The 19,690-nt window shown below is 37.2% G+C and overlaps 1 protein-coding gene across 2 annotated transcripts; it reads right to left on the reverse strand.

Moving 5' to 3' along the window:
* Positions 1-4,623: 4,623 nt before the first annotated feature.
* LOC115232595 (alpha-ketoglutarate-dependent dioxygenase alkB homolog 3) lies at positions 4,624-19,649 on the reverse strand. 2 transcript variants are annotated; one of them, XM_029802563.2, is made up of 8 exons: positions 19,546-19,649; positions 17,579-17,786; positions 15,847-15,881; positions 13,416-13,463; positions 12,635-12,830; positions 8,344-8,553; positions 7,281-7,379; positions 4,624-5,290 (listed from the first exon to the last, which is right to left on the reverse strand). In XM_029802563.2, exons 2-8 carry the CDS (start codon positions 17,771-17,773, stop codon positions 5,216-5,218), a joined length of 858 nt encoding a protein of 285 aa, XP_029658423.1. In that variant the 5' UTR covers positions 17,774-17,786; positions 19,546-19,649; the 3' UTR covers positions 4,624-5,215. The 2 variants fall into 2 exon arrangements, with proteins under 2 accessions (XP_029658423.1, XP_029658424.1); XM_029802564.2 differs by having other exon boundaries at positions 17,579-17,809; positions 19,546-19,643.
* Positions 19,650-19,690: the final 41 nt, after the last annotated feature.

Here is a 19,690-nt window from a genome sequence, read left to right on the forward strand (position 1 = left end):
GAGGAAAATGTAGGGTCAAGAGGACCCTTTAGTCTTGTTGAGTGCATGACAACTCTGTTAATTTTACCTTGATAAAATGTGCCAGTACTTTCTCTAAAGGGATGGAAAAATATACAACTATAGAAAGCATGCCAAAAATAAGAGCATGAGTGAAAAGTCCCCTCCCCACTCAACCCATTTAAGAAGATATTTACTCTGAATAATAATTGTCTAGCATTATGAAGGCACATCCAATCCATGGCAGCATGGAAAGCTGACATACAATGTATATACATGTATAAACATCTATAAGAATAATAAAAGTTGAGTGAGTTGTGCGTATGTATGCATGTAAACAAACATAAACACTGATACCCACATACACATATATACGGCATAGTGTTTCTATTTCATGTACTCACATGATATAAAATGTATCTAAAAATTATTATAAGAAGCAAACACACACACACACACTCTCTCTCTCCCTTATTATTCTGTAATGGCACTGAATAAAAAAACAGAAATCATTCAGCTTTTATGTTATTCTGGAGCTTCACTCAAGTGCTGTTAACTTGTTAAGATTATACACAATATATATTGAGGTTACAGAACACTGAGAAATTGTGTTTGCCTAACATCAAAATATCAGCTATTCCTACTCACAGAATTCCATGCATAAAATTTTCATTTCAAAAATGAACTGGAAATAATTTCCTTTTTTTTTTATTTAATGATTGATAATTATGTAGCAATGTAAGGGTTGTGTTGCTGGGTAAAACTGTCCAACTTGGGTGATTACCTTTAAATAATTGTCTGTCTTGACAATGGTGTTACTCCAGAGCAGTGGAAAACTGCCAGTGTTATCTCTCTGTTCAAAAAAGGTAACCGCACATCATCTGTCAACTATCGCCCCGTTAGTCTTACTAGCTGCATCGCCAAACTGATGGAATCCTGTGTCAGGGAAACCCTCTGGAACTTCTGAAAGTCTCACTGCCTCATCCAGCCGTCACAATTTGGATTTATTCCTAACTCCAGCTGCTGTAATCAACTCATCGAGTTTCTTGAGGACATTACCCAAATCACTGATCGCGGATCCTGGGTGGATGTTGTTTACCTGGACTTTGCTAAGGCCTTTAACTCTGTGCCACACAAAAGACTTATGGTGAAACTCTCTGCATTGGGCGTAAGTGACGAACTCTATAACTGGTTAAAGTCCTTTATTTTTGGCCAAAAAGAGGTTGTCACAGTTCTAGGACAGCACTCTTCACCCTATGAGATGACATCTGGTGTACCACAGGGATCTGTTCGTGGCCCCCTTTTATTTGTTGCATATGTTAATGACATAGATGCCAACTTAAAGAATGCCACAGTGCTGAAATATGCAGATGACATCAAGCTGTACCTCGAAATAAAGAGGTCAGATCCTGTACACTATAGATCTCTATTGCAAGCAGACCTGGACACAATGCAGCAGTGGATCATGGACTGGCAACTCAAGCTGGCTGTGGACAAATGTACCACCATGAATTTTGGGAGGAGAAACCCAGTGTCCACTTACTCCCTCCACAACACTAATCTCAAAAAGTCTTCATGTGAACGTGACCTGGGTGTTATTGTCAACAGCGATTTGCGTTGGACAAAACACATCGCTAAAATTGCCAAGAAGGCTGAGGGTGTCTTGGCATCTCTCACCAAATCCTTTGTGAGCCGCTCTCCAGCTATCTATCTGCGGCTTTATATAGCTATGGTAAGACCTCATCTGGAATTTACATCACCGGTCTGGAACCCCTATCTTGCCCAGGATATTAATCATCTGGAAGCCGTTCAGCGAAGTGCAACCAAAAGAATACCCTCCATCAGGCATTTGCCATATTCTGAACACCTTACTTCCCTGGCAGCTGACTTGGCAGACACCCATAAAATTATTAACCATCTTACAAACTATAACTCTGAGCACCTTTTCAAACTCCACCCGTCTAACACCCGTGGACATATTTACAAAGTCAGAAAACAGCACAGCTCCCATGACTTCAGGAAACATTTTTTCATGCTAAGAGTTGCTGAAGCATGGAACAAACTGCTGGCATCAGTTGTTAGTTGTCGGAGCACTGCATCCTTCAAAACTTCCATGCTTTCTGAGATTCGCCAACACTACACCTGATTTTCTCCCCTCCATACACACACAAGCATGTATCTGACTCATACATTGTTTGCTTTCCAGACATTTGTACATTACTGCATATACTTTATATGCACTTTCTGACAAGTTGTGGTGCACCTGAGCACTGTACACAATAATTTCATTCATTCATTCAAGTACTGTACGCTGTGTTTTGTAGCAGAGGTAGGAATGAAGTAGTTGGGAACAAGGCACTGTTTGTTTTGTCTGTGTATGGAATTTGGGTCTTTTAGGCCCCCATTTTTTAATATAATTTCTACATGTCTCTGGTAGTTGCCTTAAATGTTTAAATGTTTGAGATAATTATTCTTCATATGATTTAATTTCTCAAATTATTAACTTTATAGAGATGAAATATTTTTTAACATCTGCATTAGGTTGTAGGTGAGTTTGCTCTATGATCATTATTTTTTTCCTGAATATCTGTATGATATTGGATTGATTCAAATAACATTTATCTCTAAACTACTACTAATAATAATGGTTTCAAATTTTGGCACAAGGCCAGCAGTTTTAAGGGCGTGAGTAAGTGGCAATATTAAGCTGATATCAGAATTAAACTTACTGATTTGGTTTTCAGTATGTCTATATGTACTGCTTCTTTGATATTTCTAAGTTTCTACCATGGGTTTTTCACCTTCCTTCTCCTATTGGGGTACCCAAGTATTTCCTCTATTGTAAGACAACTATCTCTATCTGTCTATTATACTCTAGCCTCTCACCTGGCTCACAGCCACTTCCTTTGAATCCATGCCTTCTCTCAACTAAGAGGTCTTTGTCTTGCAAACTACTTGGTGATCCCACTGGTGCTTGTGCCATGTAAAAAGCACCTGTGTGGATGCCGCATAAAGAGCATCAGTGCTGGTGTCACATAAAAAGTACTCAGTACACTTTCTAAAGTGGTTAGTGTTAGGAAGGGCATCCAGCAGTAGAAACCATGCCAAAACTGATAATTAGAACCTGGTGTAGCTCTGTGGCTTGCAAGTTCCAGTCAAACCATCCAACCCATGCCAGCATGGAAACAGACGTTAAATGATGAAGATGGTTTCTATCAATTATGGAAATTGCATTCCATAGTAGTATATAACTTCCTTTTCATACTGGGTTCTGACTTTAACATTTTCTACTCATTTTTAAAATTTATCTCTTTTCAGCTTAAACTAAGCATTTTCGCTCTCTCCTTATCTCCTAGCATAAAGCTGCCCACCCCATGTCTCAAGTTTTGTAGTCTTGTGAATTGTATGGTGACCTCACTAGAGCTAGTGCTATGAAGAAAAAGCACTTAGTAAATGTTGTAATAGGAAGGGTATCCAATCATAGAATTCATGCAAAAGCAGACACTGGAGCATGATGCAATTCTTGGACCAATCAGATCCTGTCAAACTGTTCACCCTGTGCTAGCATGGAACTTGGACATTAAATGATGTTGATGATGATAGTAAGACTCTGATGTTCTGTTCTGACTTTGTAAAGCTTCTCAGCTTCTCCTTTACATGACCTTTTGCAAACACATTGACTGTTATAGATGTAGTTCTTATGTTTTAGCCATCCCTGAGTTAGTTTAATTTTGGAGAGAAATCTGTGAAATGTGATTTTACTTTTGAACACAATTCTGATGTAATATATGTTAGTTTGTCTGAATTTTCACAGTTAATTCCTTACAGTAATTCTTTGTTTTGGTCTCTGCTTTCTGCTTGCAATTAATTATAGATCTAATACAATAGGCTGGGTATTTGTTATTCAAGAATGCATTTTCAATTGATCTATTTCCTTTATATAATGTTGTTGGCATTTGGCAATATCTGTAACAGTGAACGCGACTCATAATTTATGTAGTTTAGTGGAAGCTGATTTTCAATACACTAATCTTCTAAACACCGTTTCTGTTCTTGTTGCCAGCATATTAATGAGTGGCAGTTGGTTGATGCTTTCCTTTTACAGGATAAATTTTATTGATGTACGTAATGTGATCAATAAGAACTTGGATATCCTCCTCATAATTCTATCAGAGAGAAAAGGTGTTAAACACATATTTTTATTAAATTCTCGAGTTTCAGTACATATTAGAACTAAGTTTTCAAAGTTCTTTGCTTAGATGATTGCCATTACTGATGAGAGTGGTTAAGCAGTAGCCATCATTTACACTTAGATGATCTTGACTGCATATCCCAAGTCAACACAATCTCACATACATTTAAGAAAATTAAGGCATTCTACATCAGAAAGCTATGAATTAATGATATGGTGGTCTTAAACACCTGAAAACCTTTTACCTTAAAGAACAACTCAGACAGAACACAAAGGACTTTAAATGTGTTGCTTTGTTATCTTAAGAATTCAGTGTAACAGCACATACACTGAAATGACATCAACAAATTAATCTGAATATTATAACCCAGAAGACAAGAAAGTGCTGGGTTATCCCAGCAAATAAACAAAGGGCAAAAAAAAAAATACAGTAATGCATTTAGTCTGGGTCTTTATTTAACTGAATTATATAAAAAAATGTAACCAAGTCAAAGAAATGCTATTTTGATAATGCAAGCCAACAAGATCACTTAACTTGCCAAATTATAAATTAGTATCTTCAATACAAAAGGATGCACATTGGAGAATGTATCTCTGAATGTACAAAAAGATGGGATAAAGCTGGAACACCTTTGATTATATGCAGGTTTGCACAATCAGAGCTGACTTGGAGCTGAATAACAATACTATTCAGTTTATCTCATCTTGACATATTTTATTAATTCAGCTAATCAAAATATTTTGCAAAGAAGGTTAAGGTTACGGGTAGATAACAGATGAAAAGATAAGCACATTTTTGATTTGAGATTAATATTAATAAATCTCAACAAAATCCAGCATGATAATTTTGCCAAAGTATATACAATAAAAGACATGTTTACATTTTAAATAAGGAGAGAATAAAAATGTGAGGAGCTTGTTGGATATGAGCCTAGTTCTCTTTGTTGGCACCTCAGTTTTAACATGTTGACCAAATTTTTGTTTCTCAGAAAAATCTTGAAGCTAGAGAGAATATCACAGCATATTTTATCCTGGAATAGTCAGTCTGAAAGTAAGGTTAATCCTGGCTCCACGCTCATGGTACTCTTTTGGAACTCGATGCTGAAAAAGAACAATGAGAATACATAGTAAGAACAACAATGAATATTTAAAACATAAGTCAGTTTGGTTTAGGATGTTACCCAAACTAGTTGAGTACATCTTGTGGAGTCGCAAAAGTCCTGCATGTTCTATATATACATTTTTAATAGCTTAGTCAGAAAAGAACAGATATTGCTCATGGATCTTTACACCAACACCACTGCCACCACCATCATTTAACATCCATTGTCCATGCTGGCATGGGTTGGATGGTTGACCGGGCTGGCATGCTGGAAGGCTGCACCAGACTCCAGTCTGATTTGACATGGTTTTCTATGGCTGGATGCCCTTCCTAATGCCATCCACTCTAGGAGTGTAATGGAGTGCTTTTACGTGCCACCAGTATGGGTGCCATTTGTGTGACACCAGGGTGCGTTTATGTGACACCGGCAGCCAATTTGCATGACACTGGTATCTGCCATAACTACGATTTTGCTTGGCTTGATAGGTCGTCTTCTCAAACATGACATAATGCCAAAGGTCTTGGTCATTGCCTCTGTGAGGCCCAACACTCAAAAGGAACACAGCCACTTTGCCTCCGTGAGGCCCAATGCTCAAAAGGAGCTCAGCCACTTTGTCTCTGTTAAGCCCAATGCTCAAGAGGAACTCAGCCACTTTGCCTCTGTGAGATCCAATGTTCAAAAGATGTTCTTTACATACCACCAGCATGGGTGCACTTGGCTTTACGGGTCCTCTCAAACACAGCACATTGTCAAAGTTCTCGGTTACCAGTTATTGCCTTTGTGAGGCTCAAAGTTCGAAGTTCATGCTTCACCATCTCATCTCATGTCTTCCTGTTAGAGAGTGTCACTTCTTTACACAGCTGTTCTCGTCCATATGCATCACATGATCATACCAGTGCAGTCATCTCTCTTGCACACCACATCTGATTCTCCTTATACCTAACTTTTCTCTCAAGATGCTTACACTCTGCCAAAGATGCACACTGACATTGCACATCCAGCGAAGCATACTGGCTTCATTTCTTTTAAGCTTACGCATGTCCTCGGCTGTCATAGCCCATGTTTCACTGCCATGTAGCATAGCTATTTGCACACAGGCATCAAACAATCTGTCTTTCACTCTGAGAGAGAGGACCTTTGTTGCCACCAGGAGTAGGAGCTCTCTGAACTTTGCCCAGCCTAATCTTATTCTCACAGATACACACTCAGAGCATCCACCTCCACTATTAACTTGGTCACCTAGATAACAGAAGCTATCTACTTGCTTCCCTGGTAGTTGATGGAGTCTATTTTCTGTGCACTTTCAGCGTTTATTGTACCTGTGCACCTACCACATACAAAAGTTAGTTTCTCTGTTAATCTTCCTCTGATGTTGCGGCACCTTTTATGTGTCCAAAGCTTACATTGGGTGCATCTTATAGAGTTTCTACCTACGCCTTTCTATAGATTGAGTAGGGCCATCTACCTGAAGGGATTTGTGATTTGTCTGCCTTCCTACTTACTATGACTTTCTAAATTGGTGGATTGAAGGAAGTTATCCTCAAACTGGAGACCTGGTCCAAATGATTCTAACAGGCTGGACATTGATAAAGGTACCCATGATCTAGGTGATAGAATTTATCATTCAATAACAGTTACAATCAATCTGATATGTTGACACAGTTTCTATTTACACAATTTCACTCACAAAGATTGGTTCATTTAGAGGCAATGGTCGGAAACATTTGCTCAAGATTACTGCAGCCATGGGATCAAGCCTGGCCAACTTCTTAACCCATTGGTCATGCCTCTGCTTTTAAGATGTTCTAATATTCATGCTTTTCTCAAATATGTTAGTGATTCAAATGATATAAAATGATTACAACTAGGATTGAAAACAGCTGATAGATTGTACTTACAAAAAGCTAACTTCTACTGTTTTGACCAAAGAGTAAATTGCTATAATATTATGGTTAAATGTTTAGAACATTTCAGTGGTTAATTCTTACCTGCCAATCATGTTGTAAAGCTCCTTCCATAGTGAGAAGACAACCATTAGTAACTGGTACATTTACATGTTCCATATAGGTATAATCTCCATTTTCTTCCTAAGAAATAACAGAGAAATTTTGTAGAAATTCAATTATGTCTTGCATATAATAAGCATACATTTTTAATGTAACTGAGTGCCCTTCCTATCACTAATGAACATTCAACTGTTAAGATGGCAATACTGTCTGCACTTGTTGATTTAATCTAAAATGGAGCAAGAATTATGTACCTTTTAAAAAGACACAACACAATGACAGTAGGAGTAAGATCTGAACTTATGACTGTAATCACTATGGTTAATCACCTCAACTTACAGCTGCTGTGTCTTACAGGGCGATTTAAAAGTCTCTTTAGTACATATGTTTGGGCAATGTTGTGAGTTCAATTCGTGGAATGGACACATTATGTCCTTGAACAAAGCACTTCATTTCACATTGTTCCAGTGAAGTCAGCTAAAATGAATATCTGCTGAGTGCTGGTATAGCTCTTTTCCACTTCAGCAGTTACACGGGAGGGCCAAATGGATGTCTATGTCAATTCAAGGCTACATAGATACCAAAAACAATTAGTAAAAGCATGGTACATACAACCAAGTTGTCCTTGATTTTGAGTGACATCCATAATGTATATATTTATGTATGTGTGTGTGTATGAAATAAAAAGTGAAAACTTCAAATATCACTTAAAAGCTGAAGGGACTTCTGAATCATCATCATCATTTAATGTCCATTTTCCATGTTGGTATGGGTTGGATGGCTTGACAGGAACTGAAAGGCTAGGGGCTGCACCAGATTCCATAGTCAGTTTTAGCCATAGTTTCTATGGCTGGATGCCCTCCCTAATGCCAACCACTTTAGAGTGTACTGGGTGCTTTTTATATGGTATAAGCACCAATGCTTTTTGTGTGGCACTAGCACCTGTGCTTGGTATAGTAATATATTCAAATGACTAATTTAAGAATATATTGTAGTAACTGATACATTGAAATGACTGATGTAATAAGAGAACGGAAGTACTTACAGGAGGAGGATTTCTCCGAAGTTCAAACATTCTGCCCTCACCAAAAGATAGTGACGCTATAGTAGGTTGATCACCAATGGCAGGATTTTTGTCTGTGTGCCAACCAACACTATCATGACCATCCCGATAGAGGTTTGCCAACATAGAGTTGAATAAAATGCCCAGAGATTGCTGCAAATGTTCTCGAATAGTTTGTAACGTAGGATGCCACTGAAAGAAAATTACAGTCTAAAAGGTCAAACAGTTACCATGTATTGTCATCATCATTTAATGTCCATCTTTTATGTTAGAATGGTTTGAATGGTTTTTCAAGATCCATTGAGTTAGAGGACCGTGTCATGCTCCACTGTCTGCCTTTCCTAATTCCAAGGCACATCCAGTCATAGATGTATCCAGTACAGTGTGTACTGGGTGACACCAGCTGCAGTGAGGTTCCCATGTAATTCACAAGAATAAAAATGGACATTAAACAATGATATATATTTTAAGAATAACTAACAATTTGCAATTTTATATTTGGGGAGAAGTAAAAATGCTTCCCAAGTCCTCAAAGTAGAGTTATAAACTACACACATACAAAGTACACATACACACACACGTTTCTGTGTGTGCGCGAGTAAGAAATTCACTTTGCAATCATGTTCAATCCCATTACACAGGACCATGGACTAGTGTCTTCTACTGTAGCATCATCGTCATCATTTAACGTCCATTTTCCATGTTGGCATGGGTTGGACGGTTTGACTGAGGTCTGGAGAGCCAGTGGCTGCACCAGGCTCCAATCTGATCTAGCAATGTTTCTACAGCAGCATGTCCTTCCTAACGCTAACCACTCCAAGAGTATAGTGGGCGCTTTTTACGTACCACCGGCACAGGAGCCAGTCATGTGGGTCTAGTATCGATCATGTTTGGCTAGTGCATTTTACATGTCACCAGCATGGGAGCCAGTCAGTGGGTACTAGCATTAGCCACATTCGGATGGTGCGTTTTATGTGTCACCAGCATGGGTGCCAGTCAAGAGACACTGGTATCGACCACGTTGGGATGATGCATTATACATGCTACCGAAACAGGAGCCAGTCAGTAGGCACTGGCCACAGCTACGATTTTGGTTTTACTTAGCAGGTATTCTCAAGCATATCATATTGCCCAACGCATCAAGGGTACTCTTAAATGGGCTGGACATGCAACACTGGCATCAGCCATGACTGAGATCTCACTTTAGTTGCTGGATCTTCTCAATCACAGCATATCTCCAAAGGTCTTGGTCTCCTGTCATTGCCTCTGTGAGGCCCAATGTTAGAGTCATGCTTCACCACCTCATCCCATGTCTTCCTTTTCCACAGGTTCCTTCCACAGTTAGGGTGTGGCACTTCCTCACACAACTGTCCTCATCCATATGTAACACATGACCATACCAGCGCAGTTGTCTCTCTTGCACACCACATTTGATGCTTCTTATGCCCTACTTTTCTCTCAGGGCACTTACACTCTATCTGGATTGAAACTCAAGTGTCAGGGTAACTACTAGAGTTTTCTGTGTGCTTGCATGACAAAATTCATTGAGGTAGGTTTTCTATGACCAGATGCTTTCCCTGTTGCCAACCCTCACCTATTTCCAAGCAATTTAATATTTCCCCATGACCAAACATACTTACATAGAAGATAGAAAACAAATAGCACTGTGTGTGTATGATGGTGACATTCATTTACAATTATTGCATGATGTCATGACATGGAGATACTAACACATAATCATATATATGCATGTGATGGCTTCTTTCATCAATAACTACTTCCTCCAAATGCACAGACACAGCTTAAGAATTTCTTTTAGCTGTGTACCTAGTGCAAAAAAAATCTTAGTAGGTAGGCACATAAATGAAACTGAGGCAAGAAGCTCATGCAAGACAATATTGCAGGTCAATTAAATAGCTAATGTAATGCAGAGACAATTGTATATGAGGCAAGGTGATGTCAAAGGATCTCAGTGGACAGATGGACGTGTGGGAATATGTGGATGTGACAAAAAGATCCCATCAGGACCAAATTTAGCAACCATAAATTCTTGTTTAATATCCAGGAAGTAAAATGATACAGCCCTAGCAAGGCACATATAACTGTTGAAAGAAAGTGTTGTGAATTATAGCATCAAGTGGGAAATACTGGTTAGATGATAACCTTATTTCAATTGTAATGAGAAGTGCAGGCTCTGCTTGGCAGAGAAAAGAATTCCACTAAAGAATTTGCTTTACCCAGATCCCTATTTAAACTGCAAAAGCAAAATTTCTGATCCTGCCCTCATGAGTGTAGATATGTAATTAGATGCTGATGGATTGAGTGAAGTCTTGCTCACAAGGCAATGGCTTTTGTTTCAATGTAGTCTAGAATGTTTTTGCGGCACCATTCCAGATATGAGTGTAGATATGTAATTGGATATTGGAGGACTGAATATAAATATTAGAGCTTTGCAACACCCAGCTTATTATGTACAAACACACATACATGTCCACATATGAGTTTAAGATTGTTCTTCCTCATCCACACTCTCCCCTCACACACACAACACTATCCTGCCTGCATTCCACTCTACAGGCATTTACCTTATACACTGGAATGGTAGTCTAATTCAAGGGGCATAACTCTAATGAACAAAAAAAACTTTTTTTTTTTTAAATTCCTGTTTTTATGACACCCACAAACTGAATGTGACACTATACTTTCCAGTGGAAAAACGTGCCACCATAATTTTTCCTACTTCTTATGAGTGTAGAGAATGGTTTTACTAAACTCTCATAAATAAAATCAACTGGTAAAATCAGCTGAAATGGATCTATAACACTGTATTGTATAAATATTAATATACACACACTATTGACAAATATACGAAATCCTGTTTATTCTGACTCATGGATTCTTAGATGACTATAATTTTAACACACATACTCTCTATATATTAGAAATATTAAATTTCTAAATGTCTCAAAGAGACATGAGCGGTGGTGGAGCGATAGAGTGGTTGTATACTGTCAACATAACATGACAGTCCTGTAAGGGAATTACACCACCGCTATTTAGCCCTAGGAAGCATCAACGCTTCCTGTCAGCTTTGACACATTTCCTGTGTCGGACACAGGAAACGTGTCAAAGCCGACAGGAAGCGTCGATGCTTCCTAGGGCTAAACAGCAGTGGTGTAATTCCTTTACGGGACTGTCATGTTATGTTGACAGTATACAACCTCTCTATATATTGTTATATAGAAAGTAGTACGTAATATGGGGATATTTGGTTGCCTAACAAGTGGAAGGGTGATAACCATTTGTGATGGAACGGAATAGTTTTGTGTTGGGATAAAATAATTATACATGAAATTCAAAGGTCACAATAAAATGAGGACACTTCAGTAATTACCTCCTTCTACAAATTTCTGGCTTGTGCTAAAGTTGGAAATAACTATTTACTATTAGAATAGTGGAATTTATAAGACATAACCATGTAGTTATGAAGTTTGCTTCACAGTCAAATGGCTATAAATTTGATCCCAGAGCGTAGCACATTGGACAAATGTCTTCTACCATAGCTTTATATTGACCCATTTTCTTTCCTCCAACAGCCACAAAAGCACTGCAAAATGTCATAGGCACTGCTCTTCCACCTCTTACTAAGCGATTAAAAAGGACACATCATTTAAATGTTTCTGATTAAAATGCTGCGAGAATGAACTTGGCCTTTGATCCTTTTAAGGAAGTGTTAGTGATGTACTGTGACTAAATGCATAGCCATGTGTCAATGTTAGATATCATAATTAGAAGTAAACTTTCAGTAGATAAAAATCAGTCTGGTCTTTGCTGATATTAGTTATTTAATTAATGTGAATATTAATTAAATAACTAATAGGTGTAGGAGTGGCTGTGTGGTAAGTAGCTTGCTTACCAACCACATGGTTCTGGATTCAGTTCCAATGCGGAGCACCTTGGGCAAGTGTCTTCTACTATAGCCTCGGGCCAATCAAAGCCTTGTGAGTGGATTTGGTAGACGGAAACTCTACCAAGCCCGTCATATATATGATTGTGTGTATATGTTTGTGTGTCTGTGCTTGTCCCTCCAACATCGCCTGACAACTGATGCTGGTGTGTTTACGTCCCCGTAACTTAGCGGTTCAGCCAAAGAGACTGATAGAATAAGTACTAGGCTTACAAAGAATAAGTCCTGGGGTCGATTTGCTTGACTAAAGGCGGTGCTCCAGCATGGCCACAGTCACATGACTGAAACAAGTAAAAGAGTATTAACCTTGGCATTGGGTTGATGAGTTTGTCCTGAGTAACTGTAGGGTAAATCTCCATACCAAGCTGTCAGACGGGGTTGCAGAAATTTGGAGCCATTTGGTAATACATCACTTGCTTGTTTCCACGGAAGATCATGGAGGAGAGTTCTGAATATCCTATCTGCTTCTTTCTCTTCAATAAAACTGGGGAAGAAACGAATCCTAGAACACAAGTTTAAAAATTGCATCAATTGAATTATAAAGTAGTTAAACTACAGCTTTAAAAAGACAAGATATTTTCATCACCAGCTAACTGCTTGAAAATAAGCAGGAGAATAAAATAATGCACTCATGTTTTTCTTCACTGATGTTATCAATGTATAAGGACTTCATTCCGAAAAACATGAGAAATTGAAAGATTAGTTTTGTTACGGTTTAGTCAAAGGAGGAAGAGTTGTGGTCTTTTTATAAGGTTTCTGAAAGAAAGCACTTATCATAAGTTATTCTCAGACCAGAGACCTCTGCTTTAACTGCACTCCTAGCCCTTAGGTTCTTGTAAAGGTACCTAAGGGCCAAGAATGTAATTAAACAGGACAATGGATTAAGTCTCCCACTCAAGATTAGGTATGTTTCTTCAACAGGCTTCACTCAGTTTCTGTCAACTCAATTTGGTCTGGGTTGTTTTGAGGTTTTGGTTTAATATGCTTACCCAAGGTGTCACACAGTGGGATTAAACCTGAAACCACATAATTGTTATGCCATGTGACCCTACCGTTTGTTTACTTGTATCAAATTAGTGAAACTCACCTTGACACACCATTTTCACTGGCACTAATATCATGTATTCCATGTTCTCTGCAAATATAAAAGACACATGTAGATTATATTCCTAATCTGGTGAGTCACTGGACACCAATGAAGATTATTTGTTTCTAGGGAGTTCTTTGTTTTCATGGTTTAACCAGGAGAAAGGGGGCAGTATCTACATTCACTGTAAGCTTTTTGACAATGGTCAAAATGACTAACTAGTTAAAGTGATACAGTCTGAATACCTAAAGGGAAAATGTGGGAATGGAATTCCAGAGCATTGAGGATCTGGGGAAAGTGAAAGAAAGGATTGTGTAAAAGAGTTAGTATGGGATATTTGAGTTGAGACACAGTATGGGCGATGAGTAGAAGTAGATAGTCATGTTGGATTAACATGAATGAAGAAGGTGCACAACTAGTTTAGAAGAGTGAAAGATGTGGTAATAGAGATAGGACAGCTAGAGTAAAGAAACAGTATAATCTGTGGGACAGAGGTGTGTAGATGAGTGAGTTCTTGCTGACGAGTCAGTGGCTTTTGTTTGAATGTAGCCTAAAATATTTTTGCTACACCATTCCAAATATGCTAGCAGTATTCCTTTGTTCCAGTTATGTTATGTGAGGCTGGCAGGAAAGATAATCAGAGCATGTGAGGTATGTTTGTAGTTGTAAGAAACAGGAACTGTATATAATGGAAAAGTATTTCTTTAAACCAGCAGGTTGCATGATTACCTCGAGGCTTCTTTGTTGGCTCAGTCTTTTGCATGGGTTCAAGGGATTTGAAGGATTTATGCTTTAAGTGAATGAGAGATGAATAAAATGCTAGACCATTGTAGGTAAAATTCTGGTAGATATTTACAGTTAATACAGAAGAAAATAGTCTCTCCCTCTGATGATTAACTTGAGATCAAGAAAGGCTTTATGTGGTACCTCAACCTACAAGAAATAGCAACCAAATCCTCAACTCATACTTTACTATCTTAAAAAAGGAAGGACAATGATTAGATATGTAATTTTGAAATAATATGAGATGGTCATGACTGAAACACCTTTAAATATAGCTTTGCTGGATCAGGGCTTACACAGGGTTAAGCAACAATAGAGAGGCCTATTGATTATCCACTCAATAATATTGCTTCTATGACTTAATGGAGCTATGGACCATCTTTAGAGATTTATTTTCAGTTGAGTAGAATAAGGCAAATTTAGAAATGGTTCAGATCAATGGTCTGAAAGTCTTAGCAAGGACTGAACCAACAATCGATAGATTATTATTAGCAAGGAGCACAGATCTGTAATCATTAAGTAAGTGAGGAAACATCTACATGGTTGTTAGACCTGTTGGAAATAGCAGCAGCCAAATCTTCCCCAAACCACACATCCTACATTGGATGATGTAGTCAGGGATACACCATTAGGGAAAAAATACTGACACCCAAGGTTTGAATGTCTCTGATTGTAGGTATGTTCAATCAGAGCTACTCTGAAGCTAAACAACAACAATAACATTTTGATTATTTAGCAACTACATCATTCCAAAAGCTAAGGAATGGATAATTATTTCATTCATCTTCCAGATTTCATATTAAGCATTTCTCTCAATCCTTCCTCTTCAGAATTTCCACGTCCAGAAACTTCTTCCTTACCCATCCGTTCTTTCTGGTTACTAACATGGAACAATTCAAACTGAACATTAATCACACTATGTGGCCTCAGTATCATGATAAAAACAGACCTAAAGTTGCTTTAAGTAGTGCCCATCCTCCATCTCAGATAAACTTAAATATGCCATACCCATCCCAACATCCACTACTATATATCTGTTTCATTCCATTAGCCTTGTAGTTTATAGGGGAAGAATGTGAGCCATGTGTCTCCTGGTGTAATATCAACCTAACGACAGCTAGGGAGCAGCTATGCAGTTGTTCAACCTGCTAGAAATAATAGCCAAATTTCCCTCAAATACCCAACTATCTTAAAAAAAATTAGACCCATTTGGATCATGTGGCCTTGGATATGCAACAAGGGATGATCATGGTTGGAATGCTTTTCATCATAGGTTTACTCAATCAGGGCTGATCTGGATTTAAACATTAACAACAATCCAGTGTGTCTCATATAATTAAGCACTGCATAGAAGACTGTACAATATTGTCTTCAGCTAGGCAGAAATATGTGCATAGTTGTTCAGCTGACCAGAGCTTATCAAAGGCTGGTTGCTCACCTAGTTATATCACCTGAATCTTCCTGATATCTCTCTCTAATGTCCTAAAAAAAGATAATATGGTCCTGGGTTTCATGCACATAAGAAAAAGACAGGATGGCCACAGCTGGAATGCCTCTGATCATAGCTGGGTCATAGCTGACCTGGGGGCTAAAAAACAGCATCATCAACAAAAGAAACATGGATGATTGTCCAAAAAAATGTTCTCACGTGATAGTTTTTACTGGTGGTTTCTCTCTGAATTTCTGCAATAAAAGAAACAAAGGATTGTTCTAAAAATATATAATCTGATATAAAGTCAATAATATAACATTAAATATTTTTTTTAATAATATTTTTGTTGTTTTTGTAAAATCTCAGAAAATAATTAAAAATTCACATTTTTTGTCAAATTATTTTGTTATATTTGTCTATCTATCCAACTGTTAATATTTTAAATATTTCACTAAGTTTTTGTTATAACAATTTGTTATAGCAATTAATACACAAGGGATATTTTGAAATTTTCTTATAAAATTAAAAAATCAATAAACGAGTTTAAATGCAAATTTTATCTAACTGAATATTTGATGTATAAGCCTTATATAGCACTTATTAGAACATTTGTCATACTGCTTAACACATCTATTACATCATCATCGTTTAATGTCCGCTTTCCATGCTAGCATAGGTTTACTCAATCAGGGCTGATCTGGATTTAAACATTAACAACAATCCAGTGTGTCTCATATAATTAAGCACTGCATAGAAGACTGTACAATATTGTCTTCAGCTAGGCAGAAATATGTGCTTTGACCGAGGTCTGGCAAACCAGATGGCTGCACCAGACTCCAATCTGATCTGGCAGAGTTTCTACAGCTGGATGCCCTTCCTAAAGTCAACCACTCCGAGAGTGTGGTGGGTGCTTTTAAATTGCTATTTAAACTTAAGGAATTCTACCATTTCTCCCTCTACTTATCATCCCTACTTTATCTTACACTTTATCTTTGAAACAGAATTGCAGTCCTCAACAACTCTCACCCAGTTCACATCTTCCCAACAAAATTTAAAGTTAAACATTAGCCATATTGACCACATCTATGTGAGAGTAGTTGCAAAGATCAAAGACACTGCTCTTCATTCTCATTTCACAATAATTTTGTCATGCTTGCTGCAATGAGAGGGGTTTTTCCCTTTCATTGAAGTAATTTTGAGGTAGTAGATTTAATTTGTCATACAGTTTAACCCTACTACATGGTCCTTAGGTGCTTTTAGCAAAGTCTACTTTCATAGTTGACTGTTTTTCCTACCACTAACCCCTGAATAATGAAGTATATGAAGAACTTGAACTTTCTTTAGTTGTATCTTTAGTTTCAATCTCACTATTGAGGCTAAATTATATGAAAGAAAAAAAAAACAACAACTTCCACACTACAAATTCAGCAAATAGCTGAGCTGATGAGAAATAGCTGTCAATAAACTAAGATGCTGACACTTAGTCCCCAGTCAGTGGAGTGGTAGATGAGACTAACCTAATTCAAGCCAAAGAATATGTTAATACGATAAATAAATATCATTAGAGTGATGACTGAGTCATCATTGAATTCTGTAATCCTGTATGCAGGTTATTGTAACTACTGAAGAACTGGTTTTTACAGAATAATTTGAAGTGGTTTCTTGTTGACTCCTTAAGGCTAATAAGGATTAAACCCAATCTTGCAAGCTAACAGACCACTCATCAATCTTTTCATGTTATTTCAGTTTAGTGTGGTGGATGGAAAGTGGTTCTTATTTACAACCAGATGGATGGGACCATTTCAGAGCTAAGGAGCCACTGACTAAACTGTGCCAATCAAATATATGAAGCACCAAACTCTTGGCTGGTTACCCTCCACCTTCTCCATGTAACTATCTGTGCTCCCCATCTCATACACAAAAATGCACAAATACATTGTATACTTACATTAGAAGATCCAGTAAATAAAAATTGTGCGTATTCTTCTTGTTTTGAACTGTCTTCTTTGTTATCTTGGTCATTTAAAGTGTTAAATGATACTGGAGGGCGTTTAGGTTGTGGTAATTTCTTACCAGTGTTATTGTTAGAAGCTGATGACCATCCTCCTTGTATTCGAGCTCGACGTCGTTTGTCAGAACTCATATCTCAAAGAGATCTAAATGAAGTAAAAATGGAAACCTGATGGAAATTATTTTTATATCAATAACCTATCAAAGTATTTATTACTTTTATATTTATCATAATACTTGTTACCTATCATAGCATTTGTTTTTTCCACACCTGTTTCTAATATAGGTACAAACCTAACAGTTTAGGGGGAAGAGGATTTGTCAATATCATTGACTGAGGCACTTGACTCTTACAATATTTTACTAACACCAGACGGATGAAAGGTGAAGCTGAACTCAGGAAGATTTAAACTTAGAACATAGAGAACTGGAATGAATGCTGCTTGGCATTTTTTCAGACATTCTAATGATGCTAGCAACCAACAGCCCTTTCCACATCATAATATTGTTACTTGTCTCTATAAAATTTGTTACTTCTACACCTACCATAATATTTCTTACTTCTATGATTATTATAACACTTGTTATTTCTACACATATCTTAATAGTTTATATACACTCTTCTATAATGCGAGTAGCAAATGTAGTTCCTCAACAAGACAAAAAAAGCCTGCTCTGTTCTGGCCCCTTCTTTCATATTGCTTTCCTCTCTATTGTAGACCCCACTCAGTCAAGAAGGGTTTTAGTCTAGCAAGCTGCATGGTGGCCTTACTAATTTTGGTGCCATGAAAACAACACCTAGTACATGCAGTAAAGTGGTTGGCATTAGGAAGGGCATCCAGCTGTAGAAACCACACCAAAGCAAACATTGGAGCATGATGCAACCCTTGAACTGATCAAATCCTGTCAAACCATCCAACCCATACCAGCATGAAACATGGACATTAAATGGTGATGATGATACTTAACATAGTATTGATTGATAACTTTTTCTAGCATGATTTGTGTTCTCTTAAAGTCTACTTCATCATTTCAGATAGAAAAAAAAAACAGGGGGAGAAATGATAAGCACAATACCACGAGGCACGAGGAGTGACACTGTGATAGAATTAGTTGTTGTTTAGCCTTAAGTCAGACCTGATAACCGAGGCTTATAATTAGTTATTCCATCTTTCACTTCAGGCGTTATGCATCCATAACTAACACCCCATGTGTCTTTCTTTACAATGATATGAAGGAGATTTGGCTGCTATTTGTAGCGGGTCATGTATGAAAAAGATAATAGACAAACTCCTGCGACAACAGGCTCATCTACTGTAATTTTTGCTAGAAATACCAACTATATATTAGAACGTGGAAAAAGGGTGAAAAAGTTGACAACTGAGAACAATAAACTAATATATTTATACAAATCAGTATTGGGCTCTAATCTTAATTCCAAGCAACAACTGATGATGGAAAAACAATAGTATTTGTTTTTAAATGGATATAATGAATCCACTATAATATATTACACAAACAACGCAAGCTGTTCATATGATGATAAAAATATAAAAAGAATTGCATCTTTGTAGCATCAATATTTGCCTTTCAAGACACACGTATACTGTTACATTAATTTTTGTTTATTTCGCAATGGTATTATATTACTCTCTAAAATGTTCATAACTAAATACAAATTTCGTCTGCACCAACGGCCAAATCCTTGATAATTTCTTTCATAGTGTACATATCGTAAATATCAGATGTTTGCAAAGGTATTTACACAATGAAATCTAGAACTAATGTTTACAATAATTCGGTTTTGGACTCTTGAATAACATTCATTATATTGTATTTGTTGATATATCAGAAGCAATGATAAATTTACATCATCAATTATATTTAATATTTTCAAATATTTACCTAATTTATGTTTTAAACAACGCCAAACACATTTTGGGGGAAATAAAGAAAATAAAGAAAAATTGTCTTACATTAGGTAAACTTATTTTCGTACTAATACTTAAACTTGTGATCGAGATAAAAATATATTTATTCCATCATATAT

This window comes from Octopus sinensis, linkage group LG2 (genome assembly GCF_006345805.1).
Source record: "Octopus sinensis linkage group LG2, ASM634580v1, whole genome shotgun sequence".
NCBI lineage: Eukaryota > Metazoa > Mollusca > Cephalopoda > Octopoda > Octopodidae > Octopus > Octopus sinensis.